We start from the raw sequence: 15975 nt of genomic DNA, 5'->3' as shown, positions 1-15975 counted from the left end.
TGGACACACGTTGGGCCACGACAGCCCATTCGCCGATCCGCATGAAAGTGAGCACAGCAGGCAGCCCCAAGGGTGGAGGAATCCCCATTGATTGGCCAAGTCTCTTCAATGAAGCGACACAGATTTCCGAAACCACAACCTCCCCGCCGTCCGGGGAGCGAATACCAACACCCTTGTCGGTGGTGATCAAAGCCCATCAGCGCACTCCAATCAGAGAGCCCGCGACCCCAGCTCAGCCATGAGGGGCGGTTGAAACCGTCAGCATCGGCCCTCGATTTCTTTGTCCAGGGCTTGACTTCCAACCCCATCCGGCCAACGCCACACCCCGGCTAGTCGACCAGCCAAAAAACCGGTCACCGCTGTCGTTCTTTGTTTCAGGGATTCTCCATATCTGTTCTAGCGGACGGCCATTGCGTAGGTACGGCCTGTGTGTCCCCCTTTCTAAGTACGCCGCCTCGTCCGTGGGTCACATTTGATCTCTTCGAATCCCTCTCTCGGTCTCCCCGATGCTCCCCGGATGGTATCCTGGGCTTCCTCAAAGGGCAACCGTTGAGACTAGAGCGTGATGGACTTCGCCGACTCGAGATTCGGAAGGAAACGCGAGAGTCGGACACGGGCGCCGACAGCCTGTCAAACCTGCCGCCTACGCAAAACCCGGTGCGACAATACAAGACCTGTCTGTAGCTACTGCGCGCTGCAGGGGGTTGAGTGTATCTATCCCGAAACGTCACCACGGCCGTCACAGTAAGTCGTGGCTACTTCCCCTTCGCTCTAACATCTAAATCAGCCCTTGACAGCAGCAGGGCCGTGCAACTGAAACTATTCCTTCCTGCAGAGCTAACCTCGAGACCGCCAACCATGAGATTCTCCAGCGGTTGGGGCATATTGCCTCGTTGCTGGAGGATATCAAATCCGAAAATGGGTCAACCATCTCCTCGGGACGCTCGCTCAAGGGCTCGTTTTTCGAGCTGTCGATGCAGCACTCCACACCCTTAACAGATGTGTTTTCGGGGAGCAATCTCAATCCACACGCCAATAGCCCTAGTGTTGAGGATCGAGCGTGCGAACACGATCCGCTGGCCCTGTACGCGGCCAATTCGCCCGAGTACATGCTCCGCTGGCCGATTTACAATAAGGTCATCACCGACGCAGAGAAACATATCCGGTCCTTCTTGCTCGATTCGCTAGACAATCAGCCACAACCAAACGTGTCGTCTCCCCGACAAATGGGCATCGGCCCACTGCTGGACGATATCCAACACCTATGCCGGAAATACCTCCGACTGGTACACCGGAGAAACCCCGTAGTCGATATAGAGAAGCTCGAGCGTTACGCCCGCGAGGTTACAGTGCAAGGCCTAGGGTGGGATGGCCCATCGTGTCAAGTGGTGCGTTGCTACTGTCTCATGCAGATTTGACTTTCTGGGATTCGCGGACTGATCGCGCTAGTAGCTCCTGGCATGCGCTTTAGCGTGCTGTACGTCCACGTTTGTGCCGCTGGGAGAAGTTCCCGAGGATCTAGATCGGATCCAGGCACCGCCTCCATCGGACGCTAGTATCGAGCTTGCAGAAGCATACTTTCATGCTGCAAAACAACGCTTCGGGTCATTACATACGTCTCCAACAGATATCCAGTGCTTCCTGCTGGCGGGGTTTTATCATCGACATGCCATGCGCCCTCTACAGGCCTGGTTCTGTTTCCAGCAGGCATCGTGCCGATTGGAAGTACGGCTGCGGTCTCTGTGCAGAGACCAGTGGAGGGCAGACGTCAATTACCATAACTTGGAATCACGGTTGTACTGGTCGTGTATCCAAGCGGAGCAGTGAGTTTCAAAGCGATGCGTCAATCCCGCAAGTCACATACTAACGGGATCCAATAGTGAGATGCAAAGTGAGCTTCCCCTGTGGAGTAGCGGCCTTGAAAGCCTGGGGTACTCAGACCCATTTCCCACGTTTCCGAAGACTGCGTCCGCCTCGCCAGAAAGTATTGAAGAACAAAATGGAACATTCATCAAGTATCAGGGTGAATTCAGTGGCACGGACGAGGAAAAGGGGTGGAGATTCTATATCGGCTCTATATGCAACCGCCGCACAGTAAACGACATGCTCATTGATATGTGGCGACATGGTGAGGCGGGGTGGTTGAACAACGTCAACGGTGTTGTGGAAAGAAGTGCCGCGGCAGTTAAAGTGATTTATTCATGGTATGCAACCCTATTCTTCAATTCGATCCCAAATTCTGTCCCCCGTGCTTCCCGAAACAACCAAATAAACTTCATGGATGCATCCACTTACCCAAGCCACAGGTATGAAATGTCTCTGAGCGGCCTCCCATCTCCAACAGCAGAAAACCAAGACCTTGAATTCTTCCTCCGGGGCCGTCTGCGCATCTGCCTCGAGAAGATCTACCGACCTGTAATCTACCTAGCAGTGCACTACCAATCTCTCCCGAGCTACATCCACCACAACACCGAGCTCACGCGGGAAGTATTCCAGCAAGCCCAGAAAGCCATCGACAACTGCGCGAAGCTGATCCCGAATCTGTGGTACCACTTCCGCCACGAGTGGATCTGGAATAGCATGCGGTGCACCTTCGGCGCGGCGATTCAGATCATCGCCGCAGTGCTGAGCCAGGTGCATGGCACCGGGAGGAGTGGTGAGTGGGTGCTTTGTCCGCCGCAGAACTGGCCTGCGCTCATTCGATTGTCGATCAAGACGCTGCGACTTTGGTCGAGGGAATCGATTGACCTTGATATTATGCGGGCTACGCTTGAGAGAATGTATCAGGGGACTTGTTTATTAGCTGGAGTCAGGCCTGAGCTGTATTCGGCCTGATTGAATGGTTTTCTTTTTGAGGTACTTGGGGATAATGTGTATCTTACATTTTTCATCCATCTTGAATACTCTTCGAGGAGAGCAAACTCATCACTCGTCATTATGGGGTGGTAAGGTAACCTTGCCGTATTGCGCTCCGAACGACTTCTGGGGCAGTCTAGGATGCGCTAGGACAATCAAAGCCCCAAATAGCAACTCCGAATGTATGTCAATAAATCACTGATGCGAATAGACAATGTCGAGCTTATGTGAATGGATGAATGGGAGATATGGAGGCATCGAACGTCCATTTGAAAGATACTATGTAATGTACACTTTGTCCCCATTTCCACCAAGCAAGCATGCGCCGTAAGATGATCTCCAAGCGCTGCAGGCCCCCTGCTAAATTGCGTCCAGGTAGGAAAGCGAGGGGAAAAACCAGCAGCAAGCACAGAAGACGAGACAAGTCCGAATGGGGGAAAACGCCTTTGCCCTTTCCAGGACCATGCATGCGTAGAAACTAGGCCTCGAGCCTCGAGAATCAATGAAAAAAGTCTTCCCAACCGCGCTTCACAGAACCATGAAACGTACAAGTGCGATGAACGCCGTGGAAACATCCGCTAGAGATATCCCTAGGTGCAAATGCATCGACACAAGAGGGGATTTAGAATAAAGAGAATACAAGAAGCGGCGGGTGAATGCGGAAAAATGGAAAACCGGATGCGAAGCACATAAACGTATGATGAAGGGTATCTGTTGAAACATCCAGGCAATGAGCAGGAGTAGACGGTATCTATGAATCGTGGCGGAAGGTGCAGTTGTCGCCTTTTCTGCACTTCCCTTCGGCCCAGAACCTACAAGGAACCAATCCAAACTTGTACTGTTCTGGGAGTTAGCAATGTGACTTTTGACAGTATGCCAATTATGTCTGTACTTACAGGTTTGGCATCATTGGCCTTGGTCCGCTTCTGGCGAGTGTATGAACTACTGTCATACTGGTTCTCGCTGGGGCCGCCCTCGCGCATGCGCTTCCGCTCTGGGTCTTCGTAGGTGTAGCCTTGCTGCGAGGTCTGAGGAGCGGCATCCTGCTGGTTCTGTCCAGTGAACTGCGAAAAAATTGCACCGAGGTTTGGTGCCAGTGCCGATTGAGTCTGTTGGGGCTGGGGCATGGCTGTTGGCTGTTGCATTTGCTTCATGACATTCAGGATACCCTGAAAATCAACACCGGATGCAGGTGGCTGACTTGCTGGAATCTGAGGAACCGGAGGGACCTGGGGAACCTGGGGAGCCTGAGGGACCTGAGTAGCTTGTTGCTGGCGAAACATGTTGATTGTCCGCTCCAGGTCGGAGACCGGCGCCTGCGAGGGAGCCTGTTGGACAGGTGGTGGCGGCGGCGTCGACTGTTGTTGTTGAGTTCCAGCCTGTATCAGTTTGAGCAAGTTGGAGATGTCGAAGCCACCACCGGCTGTATTCGCCTGTGACTGGGGCTGTGTCTGCGGGGCTACCACAGCAGGTTTAGGATTGGCGTAGGCGAGGTAACGTTCCTGACGAGCCTGTGGTCGCAGCGTTGTTAGCAATGCTCTGGTTAGGCTCAGATGAATGCAGGTGGTGACATACTTTGATATGATCCGGTATTTCTCCGAAGGGGACCTCATCAGGGACTGCCTCGTCTGGATCGGGAATAGGGGGTTCTTTGGGCGACGAGGGAACATCGGCCGGGGAAGTATAAAATACCATGAGTGTCGTGGATTCGCGGTGATCCTGGGCTTCTTTTTCTGGGCTCGTGGGTTGCTGGTTACCGCCCCGTTTGATGTAATTTGCCCCCTTCATCTCCTCAGACTCGATGATGACTTCTGTTATGGGTCAGCTATCTAGCTCCAAACACACGCAGGGAAAGAGCGACTCACCGGAAGGTCCGTTGTAAGCTTGGAAAACGGTCTCTCGAATGCCACCCAAATCATCCTCCTCGAGCTCCTCCAGGTCTTTATGCAGTTTCAAGACACTACCCTCTCCTTTGACGTCGCCCGCGCCACGTAGGGACCCATCTCCGGGGCCTAGCTCTTCTTCGGGGTCGTGCGTAAACAGGCGCACTTCCGTGAGAGAGTCATCCGGTTTCCAACTGACACGCAGCTTGCGCCGTGACTCCTTCCGCAGGCGTCTCTGGCGCTCTTCTTCTGTCTCGGGGGATTTCTCCTCGGTTGGCTTGGAAGCCACGGGTTCCTTTGGTTTACTGAGATCGGCCATAAGATCACCGAAAGAAAATGAGGGTTTAGGAGGAGGCGGTGCCACGGGTTTTTCTTTCTTTTCCGCATTTGGTCTGTATAGAATTTAGGATCGTTAGAATTCGCAAACAACGGAGATGAAGAAGTGGTACATACGTGGGCTTTGCAGCTGCTGCCGCTGCCGCCCTCTCAGCATTGGTGGTCCCTGGACGCTTCGACGCGGAGCTCAGGCTGCCAAAGAGACTTGTGGGCTTGGGCGGGACAATGTTGGGTCTCGGACGAGGGGCTGCGGCGGCAACAGGTTTGCCATTCTGGGTGCCATCGGCCGTACGTTTGGCTGGGCCATTGGTTGCAGTAGCAGGCCTGCTGGGGTCCTTGGGGTTTGAAGTAACCACCATCTTCTTGGCAGGATGGGAGTTGGTCTCGCCTTCTCGCGGACGTTTGGATCCAGCCAAGTCACCTGATGGCGATTCGTTGGCTAAACCTTTGGCAGATGTGTCCTCTTTGCCCGACTTGGCTGTGTTTTGCTTGCGTTTGGTGGATGCAGCCCCATTGTCCAGGATTTTCTGAGCGAGATCCTTGCTGGACTGTCCGCCTTTCTTAATGAAACGGGGGAGGAGCTTAGTGAGGTTTGTCTTCTGCAGCATCTCTTCATCTACGGTCAGGAAACGCTCCAGGAGCTGAGACACGTTAGTGGGGTCTTTCACGGGGGTTAGTGCGAGAGACAGGCAGGGCTTACCTTGAGTATATTGATGGTCAGAGACCCTTCAAAGTCAGCCGCCTGGAAACGGTCGGCCAAGAAAGAATAGATGGCCGAGAGCGCCATGGGATGTTCACCCAGCCTACACAAAAAACGATCATTAGTAAACAAGATTGACAAGAAGGCAATGAAGTTGCTATATTGTAGGAGCGCTCATGGAGACAACGCGAGGTGCCCATTTTATGTGAAAAGGGACCTCTCCAGGTTTCATGAACTGCTTCCCGCAGCTCGCCTGGTAGATATATCTTGACACCTTGAGGCTGGTTCGGGTCTTGCCTTCCCATTTTGATCCGATGCCATCCATTCATCAAAGTATTTGGTACCGGAATATAGGAAGAAAGACCTTAACTCTAGCCAGATCAATGGTAACATAATCCACGTCCACAATAAACGGATTACGCAAGTGATGCACTCCATTTGTTCCACGCTTCTATGGCCAGAAAAACCACGTCCAGGGAGCAGGCGGGGGGTTAGGAAGGGGGAAGCATACTTCTCAACAATCATGGAGTGGCCCATGCTCAGAGTGGTGGTCATGATTTTCTCCATAACACGGCGCTGGAGAGCCACTTGTTCTTTTAATTTGGCGGCTTTGCTGTTATCACCTTGGTTTTCGGCCAGCTTCATTGCTGTAACTTGGTCTTTCCAAGAATCCCGCAGGGTTCTAATGACGTCCTTGAAGGCTACCAGGGCACTCTTGATATTATCTGCCGTGGGCCATTTATTGCGGGGAGACCACACAGCTTGCAGAGTATCATATTCAGCAGCTGCGACGGGCTCGCTCGGGCGGACGGGAGGAATAGGGGAAGGTTCGGGAGGAGCTTCGATTTCCAGGTCCGAACCATCAGAGCTGTCACTTCCCGACTGCGACTGAGACTTCTTTGGCCCTTTTGTCGCGGCCTTTTTTGCTCGGGGCGGCTTTTTAGCCGCAAGCTTCTTCGGTGCCGGGATGACCACTTGAGGTACAGAAAGCCCGCTTATTTTTGGAACAGACCCGCCTACTTGGGTCAGTACAAGAATTAACAACTGCGGAGAGGACACCACTCACCAACTTGGAAAGCCGGATTGATCGCAGCACCCAAGGGAGGCTGAACTGAGATATCATTCTGAAAATAATTGAATGCCCGCCCTTCGGGTCGATCGAAGTTGGGGTTGGCAGGATTTCCGTACAGAAAGCTGTTCTGAATATGAGACTGCTGCTGGCTCGCTGATTGTAAGCCGGAATTCAGAAATTGAGGGTCAATGGTCTGATGATGCGATGGATCGGACTGGGAGAAGTCGTTGTTGAGATCAATGGTGTTACGCAGTAATTCAGCCGGGTAGCTCGAGGGTATAGAGTACTGAGGAATAGCAGACTGATGGTGTTGTTGAGTGGGTCGTTCCGGGAATGGATCTTGGACAGGAAGCGGCTGGTGATGATAGAGATTTGGCTGGTAGCCGTATGAAGGAAACGCAGAGCTCTCGGATGCAGCGAGTGACCTCGAATCGAGGGTCAACTGACTTTGTTGATATGGAGGCACATGCTGATGTGACTGGTACTGTGAAGGGACCGCATAGCCGCGGCCTGGGGGCTCCAGAGGGTTCTGCAGCGGATTCGACTGCCAAGACTGTGGAATCGAATTGCTGTACACCGCATGACTTTGATCTGAATGTGTTGGCAAGTGACCTTGAGACTGCTGCGGCTGTTGCTGGAACACAGAATGGTCCCAGACAATTCCTCCTCCGCTTAATAGTGATTGCTGAGAGGATGGATCCTGCGGTGGATGCTGTGGTTGGGATTGCAGTTGACTGTCGGGATAGAGGGGATCAAGCCCATTCCAGTAGTCTGGAAATGACCCCTGCGATGCAGCAGCATGGGGCAGTCCCGACATGGGGTTCTGCGCCGATGACCGCTCCATCACGCATCAACAAATAATGGATGGCTTTATGCTACTGTCCTCACTTCCGATATCACGTGTATTCAGCGTAATCCACCGCCTTCCTATTCCAGTTCGGATTTCGGGGCAGGATTCGACCGAGGTCAGGTGCGGGGCCGGGGAGCGTCGTGCGAGATCTGATTGGCTGCGAATGGGCGCGGCACAACTGGCTGGAGCTGCAAGTCAATACTAAAAAAAATCACCGATGAGAACAGAATCCAGCAACGAGGCGATACAGCTAGAGTGTAATTGAGAGATGCGGTTTGAGTGATCCCCATACCTTGTTTAAGAGAAGACAAGAGAGAAGGAACAAGAAGAATTGAGCAGAGAATCTGCAGACGGTATATGGCTGCCTCAGGCGCCCCAGCTGCGAGCGCGTTGTTCTTCACGACTTGGGGATTTGGGGGCCCCTTAAGTGTCAACTGACGAATGCCCAATCTCTTGCGAATACACCGTAGAAAAAAGTACCGCCAGGATTCTGATCGCTTAGGATCACCTGGGTTGGTGCAGTCTGTGCCCGCGGACCTCCTGAACTTGTATTTTGTGACCCAGACTTCTGCTTCAAGTGCTCAAGTGTCCCGGCTTGCACTCTCCTTGCTCTGCTCTTTATGCCTCAGGATCACCCTGGAGATAGAGAAGAGAGAGGCTCTTATCCAAAGAGCCACGCTAGCATCGTAGCCATTCGCTTTACGAAGAAAGGATGGGGGGGAAGGGGTAACGGGGGGAGTGGTGGAAGGTGGAGGAAGAGAGTTGAGGTGGAAGGGGGAAAGATGTGATGTAGCGCCGTTCGTGGTAAAGTCCCAGACGGTCTTGTTCACCAAAGGTCGAGTGTGATTGGCGGAAGGGGAATCAAATTACAGTATTCTCGTTACAGCCCCGATCTCCACCAATGTGACATGTGATGGGCAGGCACGTTTGTATGGTTTGCACGCGCTTCCGTCAGCCACATCTCCGTCCGGCCAGGTGGAGTGGGAAGCTGTCAACAGTGGGAGAATTAAACAGGGTGAGCGCATCCATTCCGCCAATTCCGCCAATCTGCCCCTTGTGGCCCTCCCTGCCCAGTTTCCATGAGCTGAGGCCAATCCGCCGCTGAGAGTGTGTCCCCAGCTTCGCCCGTGGTGCCCGCGCTACCATGGCGCATCCAATGTCCCTCCGAGACCGTCAGGTCGGTAGGTAGTGCACGATATGAGATCATCCGAGGTGATTGTGGCAGGACACTGACAAGGCATACAGCATCAATCCAAAAGCTCCTCAACCTTAACCATGACCCGCGCCCCGCAGACGACGCCTCTCATGACCCGTCTGGTCACAGCGGCCTCATCTCCCAGTCTACCCCGATCTTAAATGAAGATGGTGACCCAATCTGGAAAGTCCTGGTTTTCGATTCGATGGGCAGGGATGTCATCAGTAGTGTACTGCGAGTCAATGACCTCCGAGCGTGGGGGATCACCATTCACCTGTATTGCCCCTGGCCCTGAGCCCCTCGCACTTCAGGGAATCCTCCATCACTGACAATGCCAGAAACATCAACTCGCAGCGATACCCCATTCCCGATGTCCCCGTTGTCTATCTCGTCGAGCCCACCGCCTCTAATATCCAAGCGATCACGCGCGACCTTTCCCATGGCCTCTACTCCCCGGCCTACGTCAACTTTCTGTCCTCCGTTCCTCGGCCGCTTCTGGAGGACTTTGCTTCTCAAATAGCTACCTCCGGCGCATCAGAAAGCGTCGCTCAGGTCTTCGACCAATATCTCAACTTTATAGTCGCGGAGCCGGATCTGTTCAGCTTGGGTCTTGGAAACGATGCATACTACAAGATCAACAGCCCGAAGACGAGTGACGAAGATCTGGATACAATCGTCAATCAGGTGGTCAGCGGTCTCTTTAGTGTGAGCGTGACAATGGGTAAGAGTCTACTTCCCGAGGCCAGTGGTTCATCGGAACTGACGGAATAGGTTCGATTCCCATCATTCGATGCCCCAAGGGTGGTGCGGCGGAATTGATTGCCACAAAGCTAGATCGCAAACTCCGTGATCACATCCTCAACTCCAAGGACAACCTCTTCTCGGGCAATCAACGAGCCCTCCCGGGAGTTCCCTCGACTCGCCCCGTATTGATCATTATGGACCGAAACGTCGACCTGGTGCCCATGCTCTCGCACTCGTGGACATACCAGTCACTGGTTCAGGATGTACTTCAGATGCGCTTGAACCGGATCACCCTGGATGCGGACGAGCAGGACTCGAGTAAGGGTGGCAAGAAGTCTTATGATTTGAATAGCAACGACTTCTTCTGGCAGAGGAATGCTGGGGCGCCATTCCCGCAGGTCGCCGAAGATATCGATGCCGAGCTGACACGGTACAAGGAGGATGCCAACGAGATTACGAAGAAGACTGGTGCTTCTTCAATTGAGGATCTTCAGAATGATACCAGTGCCTCCGCGCAACATCTCAAGGCCGCGATCACGCTGCTCCCGGAGTTGCGGGAACGTAAAGCCATTCTAGATATGCACATGAATATCGCCACTTCCTTGCTCAAGGGGATCAAGGACCGACAGCTGGACAATTTTTTCGAGCTCGAGGAAAATATCATCAAGCAATCTAAGGCCCAGCTCCTGGAGCTGATCAACGATCCCGCCAAGGGAAATAACCCGCAGGACAAGCTGCGACTCTTCGTGATCTGGTTCCTCAGTACCGAAACTGAACTCAACCGCACCGAGATGACCCAGTTCGAAGAGGCGCTCACCAAAGCCGGCGTCACTGACATCACACCCCTTTCCTACGTGCGGCAAGTTCGCGAGATCACCCGAATGACCATGATGACAACAGCAGCTCCAGAGCAGCAGTCATCTGATCTTTTCCGCGGTTTCTCGTCACTTTCCAACCGTCTCACCGATCGCATCACCTCAGGCGCTTTGGGTGCCAACTTCGACTCGCTAATCTCCGGCGTAAAGAACTTCTTGCCTGCAAACAAAGATCTGACCGTGACCAAGATCACGGAGTCCATCATGGACCCAGCCACGGCTTCCAGCTCCGCCATCGCCAAAACGGAAAACTACCTCTACTTCGATCCCCGCAGCGCCAATGCTCGTGGCGCGATGCCTCCGGCATCCGCATCACGAACCCAGCAGGTACCCGGTGCCATCGGCAGCTCCGGTCCCGGTACCGGCGCCACATTCGGCCAACGCCGCCAAGCCTTCACCGAGGCGATCGTCTTTACAGTCGGCGGTGGAAGCATGGATGAATACGGAAACCTGCAGGACTGGGTGCACCGAACTAGTGGCCAGCCTGGCGCTGACGGGACGGCACCCGCCAATCGTACACCTGGAGGGCGGCGCAGAGTCGTCTACGGCAGTACAGACTTGATGAATGCTAGTGAATTCCTGTCGGATTCGTTGGCGCCGCTGGGTCGGGAAAGCTAAAACCTTACGCTGGAGGCTTGACGACGGGCGGATAGTGTGCTATACGACCAGGTAGATTCGATGGTTGTAAAACATATTATAATTTAAAGGTTCACATCATCCCAATCGGCCTTCGTGCATCTTGAGGGCCGGAAGTATCTCAAAGCTATTTCCCTATGCTGGCCTAGAGGTTTTTTCCGACCTTTGGCTAGAACATGTCCATCTTGAAGAGACAGGGATGCAGACATCCGAACCCAATCATCAGCCACGAGCTATGTATGTCTCCGCCCTAATCGAAATGGTTATCGAAAATACCCAGGGTCCTATTCATAATTGAAAAAAGAAAAGATAAGAGAAGGAAACAAAAAAATGGAAAAAAAAAAAAAAAAAAGTAGTATCAACATTGACAGTATTGACTTAGAGTGAGTGATAGGTGGCAAGAATCGGAATTGATAAGAGTGCAACGGTGAGTGTTGGATAACATCATGCCTGTGAAACTATGTCGTCTTGCTAAATTTGCTGTCTATCTTGGACTTTTCCATTGGTCTTAACGGTGTCTCTGAGACAATTCTCTCATGGCTAGGCAACATACGCACACAAAACCACGTAAATAGATTTTACGGGTCGTTCGGTCGTCTCCTACTTGAGTAGAAATCTGAGAAGAGTGCCCCCCAGTCATCTTCACTGGTCTTTTTCTTGGGAGTGGCAGTGCTAACTAAGTACGACTAGGGGTACCCTAGGGTCATTGCCTTCGTTTCAGTTTGTCGGTTCGTCTGCCCGCGCGTTCAACAGAAACCCTATGAGCACTCTCTCCTCCTTGACTCCACGTCGTGTGACATTTTCTGTATCAGATCCGTGGAAGAGCAAGTTAGGCGAGCCCTGAGAGACAAACATGTATGTACTTTTGCTCGGTCTATCTGCACTGCCACGTCAATAGATGGAGACGGGCGCTAAGCACAACCCACCCCGAGGGTGGTGGGCGGCTAAGTACGATCCAGCCTTACCGATCACTCGTTTTACCCAGGTAGCAGGGTCAAGTTTCTCATCCTTGGTTTTAGAACTTAAGTTATTCTTTATAGCCTTCATGTCCCACATTGTATATTCCATTCCACCATGGGTGACCCCTTCTCCCTGGCAAGTAGCGCCATGGGCGTTATATCGCTGGGCCTCAGCGTCTGCCAGGGCCTGAATTCTTACTATGCATCCTACAAATCGTACTCACAAGAGACGCAGGCTGCATCATGTCAAGTTCAGAATATTGGGGAGATCTTACAGCTGATCAAGAAAAGGCTTGTGGATATTCAAGAGTTAGACGGCTCCCTTCAGCCTGAATGCGGAATTGCCGCGAGAACTATTGAACAATGCAAGCCAAATATTGAGGAACTGGAAAAAATTCTTCAAGGCTGTCAGAAAGACTCCCCTGTCAGAAGGTTTCAGAAGGTGGCTCAGAAACTCGACCATATTATATTCCCCCTTCGACGTGCGACCTTGGATAGACTGTTGGCGACTATGGACAAGTTCCAAGGGCAGCTGAATTTTGTGCTACAGGCACTAAATATGTGAGAAGGACAGACCAATATTCACAAAACTATCATACTAGCAGCTAACACCAAGCTTTTATTTAGGGCAATTTCAGTTGCGATTGGGAGAAACCTAGCTTTGCTGCTCTCAAACTCGAGGTCGAGTGCTTCGAACACGGGCGAAGTTTTGAACCTGGTTCAAGGTCTGGAGAATCAGCAAGAACTTTCGAATGACAAGATTGGTCTGATTGAGGATCGTTTAGCTGATATGGTAAGATACCGGGCCCTCTCAACCATTCAGAAGTAGCTAACAATCGATTACAGGAAATCGACATCATTCGCCACGGCCAGAAGCCCATCCGACAACCTGCCTTGCTTCGATCCCTCCTAGACAAACAACAATATGTTGACGAAGATACGGATACGCTTGTGGATGAAAAAGTGGAAATTCCAGTGACAACTGTCAAGAATCGGTGTACATGTTCAGGCAGTGACACTTCAATCTGGAGTGGGTTCAAAACCGGCGGGTCTCATTTTGCCAGATGCCCTCGCCACAGCTCAAGCAAAAGTCTGGTTTCACTCCAGATTCGAAGGACCTTTTGCAATGCCTTTCTGAGGTTCTCTGTAAAGGCATCCTTGGAAGTCACCAGGGGAGCTGGGGGTTTTTCTATTACCCCCAACCTCGTTTTCCGTCCAGTCGTGCCGGAAGATTCACCAGCATTTCTTCTACTCAAAAACACCGAAAAGAACAGCCAACTTGCATATTCCAACGTCGTATTGCAAGACACTGTCAAGAACCTATCTCTGTTATTTCAACAGGGTAAAGCATCTCCTTTCGACACCCTTCCTGATGGGACTACATTGCTACACGTGAGTCACCTCACCTTTCTGGATTCATTTCTCTAATCACCACTCTAAGGTTGTTGCCAGTTGGAGCTGGGCTTTCAATGATTCAGACGCTTCAAGGCAAAAAAGGAAGCGCACATTCGTCAACAATCTTCTCCAACTGGGTCTTCAACCACATGTAGTGGATGATTATGGACACAGTCCTGCGGACCGATTCGTTCAAATTCCTGAATTCCTGAATAATCCTTTGACCCATCCCTATCCCCCGGCAATTATGGAGATTTTCTCGGATATGCTCAGAGCAAGTAATCAGACGATCTTTGAGGGATTTCAGTCACGATATCTTCACGACATCGTCAGCACATTCTGCTTAGTAAAGACCCTCTTGGAATATTCCCATAGATACAGCCCTGAAGGTACTCTTCTTTCTCGCTATATTAGGTGATGAAATGCTAATTTGAGCAGAAATCGACATTCCAGACGAGCTAGCCCCTCTTATTTACAAATCCGAACCTGCACTTCGCCAAGCGCTAAGAGAAAAGATCGATTTTGAAGGAGTAATGCTTCACTATGTACATTGGCCCGAAGGTCTTTCTCTGCTTCTTCAGGCTGGTTATGTTCCTGACGCAGATATGCTGGAGATCGCAATCGATATGGAGGTCCCAGAAAGTGTAAAAATTCTGGTCGAGAAAAACATTTTCCCACTGACGAGTGCACATTTTGAACGGGCTAGCATAGGAGGCAATCAGAAAATTATGGAGAATCTCGTTCTAGCGCTTGCTGGTCGAAGAAGACGTTTGCACACTCTTCTCGAGACACATTTAACCAGCGAAGAGTTATCTCAGCTGCATGTGCGACCTGATTGCCTTATAGGCTACAACGCCCCCGAAGCCTATCGACGACTGCAAGCCAGATTTGTCGAACTTGACCACCCTGCGGAATCTGCTGAATGGTTGGTTTATGCTTCCATCGGAGAAAACCTTCGCATGGCAGATCTGCTATGGGATGCCGGTTTTCGGGACATCGACGAGGTGGACTGTGACAGACGAACATCTCTGGTTCGTAATTCCCTCGCTCCAGATAAACCTGAGAAACTTTTGAGAAAAGCCGAATGGCTTGTCAGCAAAGGTGCCGATATATATCGTCAAGTGAATGGTTCCCCTGTTCTCCACCTTTTCAGCCATGACTTTGGCTTGTGGGTTGGAGAGAAAGGGCTCGTTCACCATGACTCAGGTCTCGGTGAGATGAGCGAGGGATGCAAAAGTCTGATACGTTTGGTTCTGCTCGACGATGTTCAGGACTCATGTTTCTGTCCTTGCTCACCCATGGGATGCAGTGCACTTTCCCGATTTCTCAAGGGTCTGTTACCCTCCCGTTGGAAAATCACAGGTCCCAATATCAATGACCTCTGGTTGGTATTGTTCGAGTTGAGGGAGTTTCGGACCCTTGTCGGGTATCTAGAGCCAGTGTCACCAGGAAGTCTTTTCGATCGATTGGCTCCTGATGTGCTTCGCCTTATTACTTTTCATCAATTGGGCATCACCCACACCTGCATATGTGGTGATACTCAAGTTGATCCAGACGAGATTGAAGATATTCAGGATGATCAGAGAGAGGAAATCTTTGAGTTTGAAAATATTTTAACTGAACTACTCTCGGAGTATGGAAAGCAGGCGGTCTCCTTGCCAGAGTTCATAGCGGGTTACTGGGAAAGGCGAATGTCAGATATTCTCACTTCGCGTGAGGCACCATCGCAAGAAGAAATTAGGCGTGCGCGTGCAATTGGTGTGGTCCTGTACGGGGAATCAAGCAGCATTTAATCAATCAGGACTTGACAATATGACTTTGTGTATAGCAAGTGCATCATTGGATAGTTATTTCTCATTTCTTAAATTCTCAAAGTTGAATTCACCATGTATTTGGGTGCTAGCCTCCGTGAGTTGGTTCATTCCATAGACACTAGATGGTTTTCGATCTTCTTCTCCCGCCTCAAAATCCACATCGCCACCACTGCCCGTATGCAGTGGCTCCGAAGTCTGTTTGTTAGTCGGATGGACATGAATACAGCCATAGCGATATACGTATTCTTTCCTTGGACTATAGACTAAATTATCGTGTTCTATAGAAGTGGAAATAACGCCCAGCCAAAATAATTTGCCAGTCGCAACCACCAATCCTAGGTCATCCAGTTGTCCATCCTCGCTCCAGTATCTGTCAACACCTCAAATTTCGCGACTTTTGGAATAAGGTGGCGTGGGTGCTGCTATCAGTTTGAGGGAGGCTACAACCAGAAAAGCAACTCGCCATTATTCGCCTTTCAGGCGACGTTCTGGAACCATATTCCCCAGAATATTGAGTCAATCACGAACTTTTCCAAATTCTCATGGCGCGTTCATTTCTCATTTGGCCCAACCACAGATGTTGCCTCGTCGTTGGCAATTTTTTGATATCAGCTCTGTGATGTCAGAACGTAGTCATGAGAATGATGTCCACCGCCACGA

At 51.4% G+C, this 15975-nt stretch overlaps 4 protein-coding genes across 4 annotated transcripts; 3 read left to right on the top strand and 1 right to left on the bottom strand.

Annotated features, from left to right (window-relative positions):
- Positions 1 to 565: 565 nt before the first annotated feature.
- On the top strand, positions 566 to 2835 carry N7459_000238 (fungal specific transcription factor domain-containing protein; the record flags this gene model as incomplete). Its single annotated transcript, XM_056939423.1, has 4 exons — positions 566 to 657; positions 836 to 1388; positions 1453 to 1725; positions 1885 to 2835. The coding sequence occupies 4 exons, from the start codon at positions 566 to 568 to the stop codon at positions 2833 to 2835; spliced, it is 1869 nt and encodes a 622-aa protein (XP_056803703.1).
- A 772-nt stretch (positions 2836 to 3607) lies between these two features.
- On the bottom strand, positions 3608 to 7691 carry N7459_000237 (uncharacterized protein; the record flags this gene model as incomplete). Its single annotated transcript, XM_056939422.1, has 8 exons — positions 3608 to 3694; positions 3753 to 4367; positions 4432 to 4653; positions 4702 to 5131; positions 5193 to 5716; positions 5776 to 5878; positions 6287 to 6791; positions 6842 to 7691. 8 exons carry the CDS (start codon positions 7689 to 7691, stop codon positions 3608 to 3610), a joined length of 3336 nt encoding a protein of 1111 aa, XP_056803702.1.
- Positions 7692 to 8853: 1162 nt separating this feature from the next.
- On the top strand, positions 8854 to 11129 carry sly1 (syntaxin-binding protein; the record flags this gene model as incomplete). The annotated part of the gene is made up of 4 exons (XM_056939421.1): positions 8854 to 8878; positions 8943 to 9168; positions 9231 to 9613; positions 9664 to 11129. The coding sequence occupies 4 exons, from the start codon at positions 8854 to 8856 to the stop codon at positions 11127 to 11129; spliced, it is 2100 nt and encodes a 699-aa protein (XP_056803701.1).
- Positions 11130 to 12221: 1092 nt separating this feature from the next.
- N7459_000235 (uncharacterized protein) lies at positions 12222 to 15294 on the top strand (the record flags this gene model as incomplete). The annotated part of the gene is made up of 5 exons (XM_056939420.1): positions 12222 to 12667; positions 12734 to 12899; positions 12953 to 13498; positions 13548 to 13890; positions 13940 to 15294. 5 exons carry the CDS (start codon positions 12222 to 12224, stop codon positions 15292 to 15294), a joined length of 2856 nt encoding a protein of 951 aa, XP_056803700.1.
- Positions 15295 to 15975: the final 681 nt, after the last annotated feature.

The sequence above is a fragment of the Penicillium hispanicum genome (assembly GCF_028827665.1).
Source record: "Penicillium hispanicum strain IBT 35686 chromosome Unknown utg000001l_segment0_segment0, whole genome shotgun sequence".
NCBI classification, from domain to species: Eukaryota; Fungi; Ascomycota; class Eurotiomycetes; order Eurotiales; family Aspergillaceae; genus Penicillium; species Penicillium hispanicum.
Note: the sequence above shows the minus strand (reverse complement) of the source record. Positions and strands in the feature narration are given on the sequence as shown.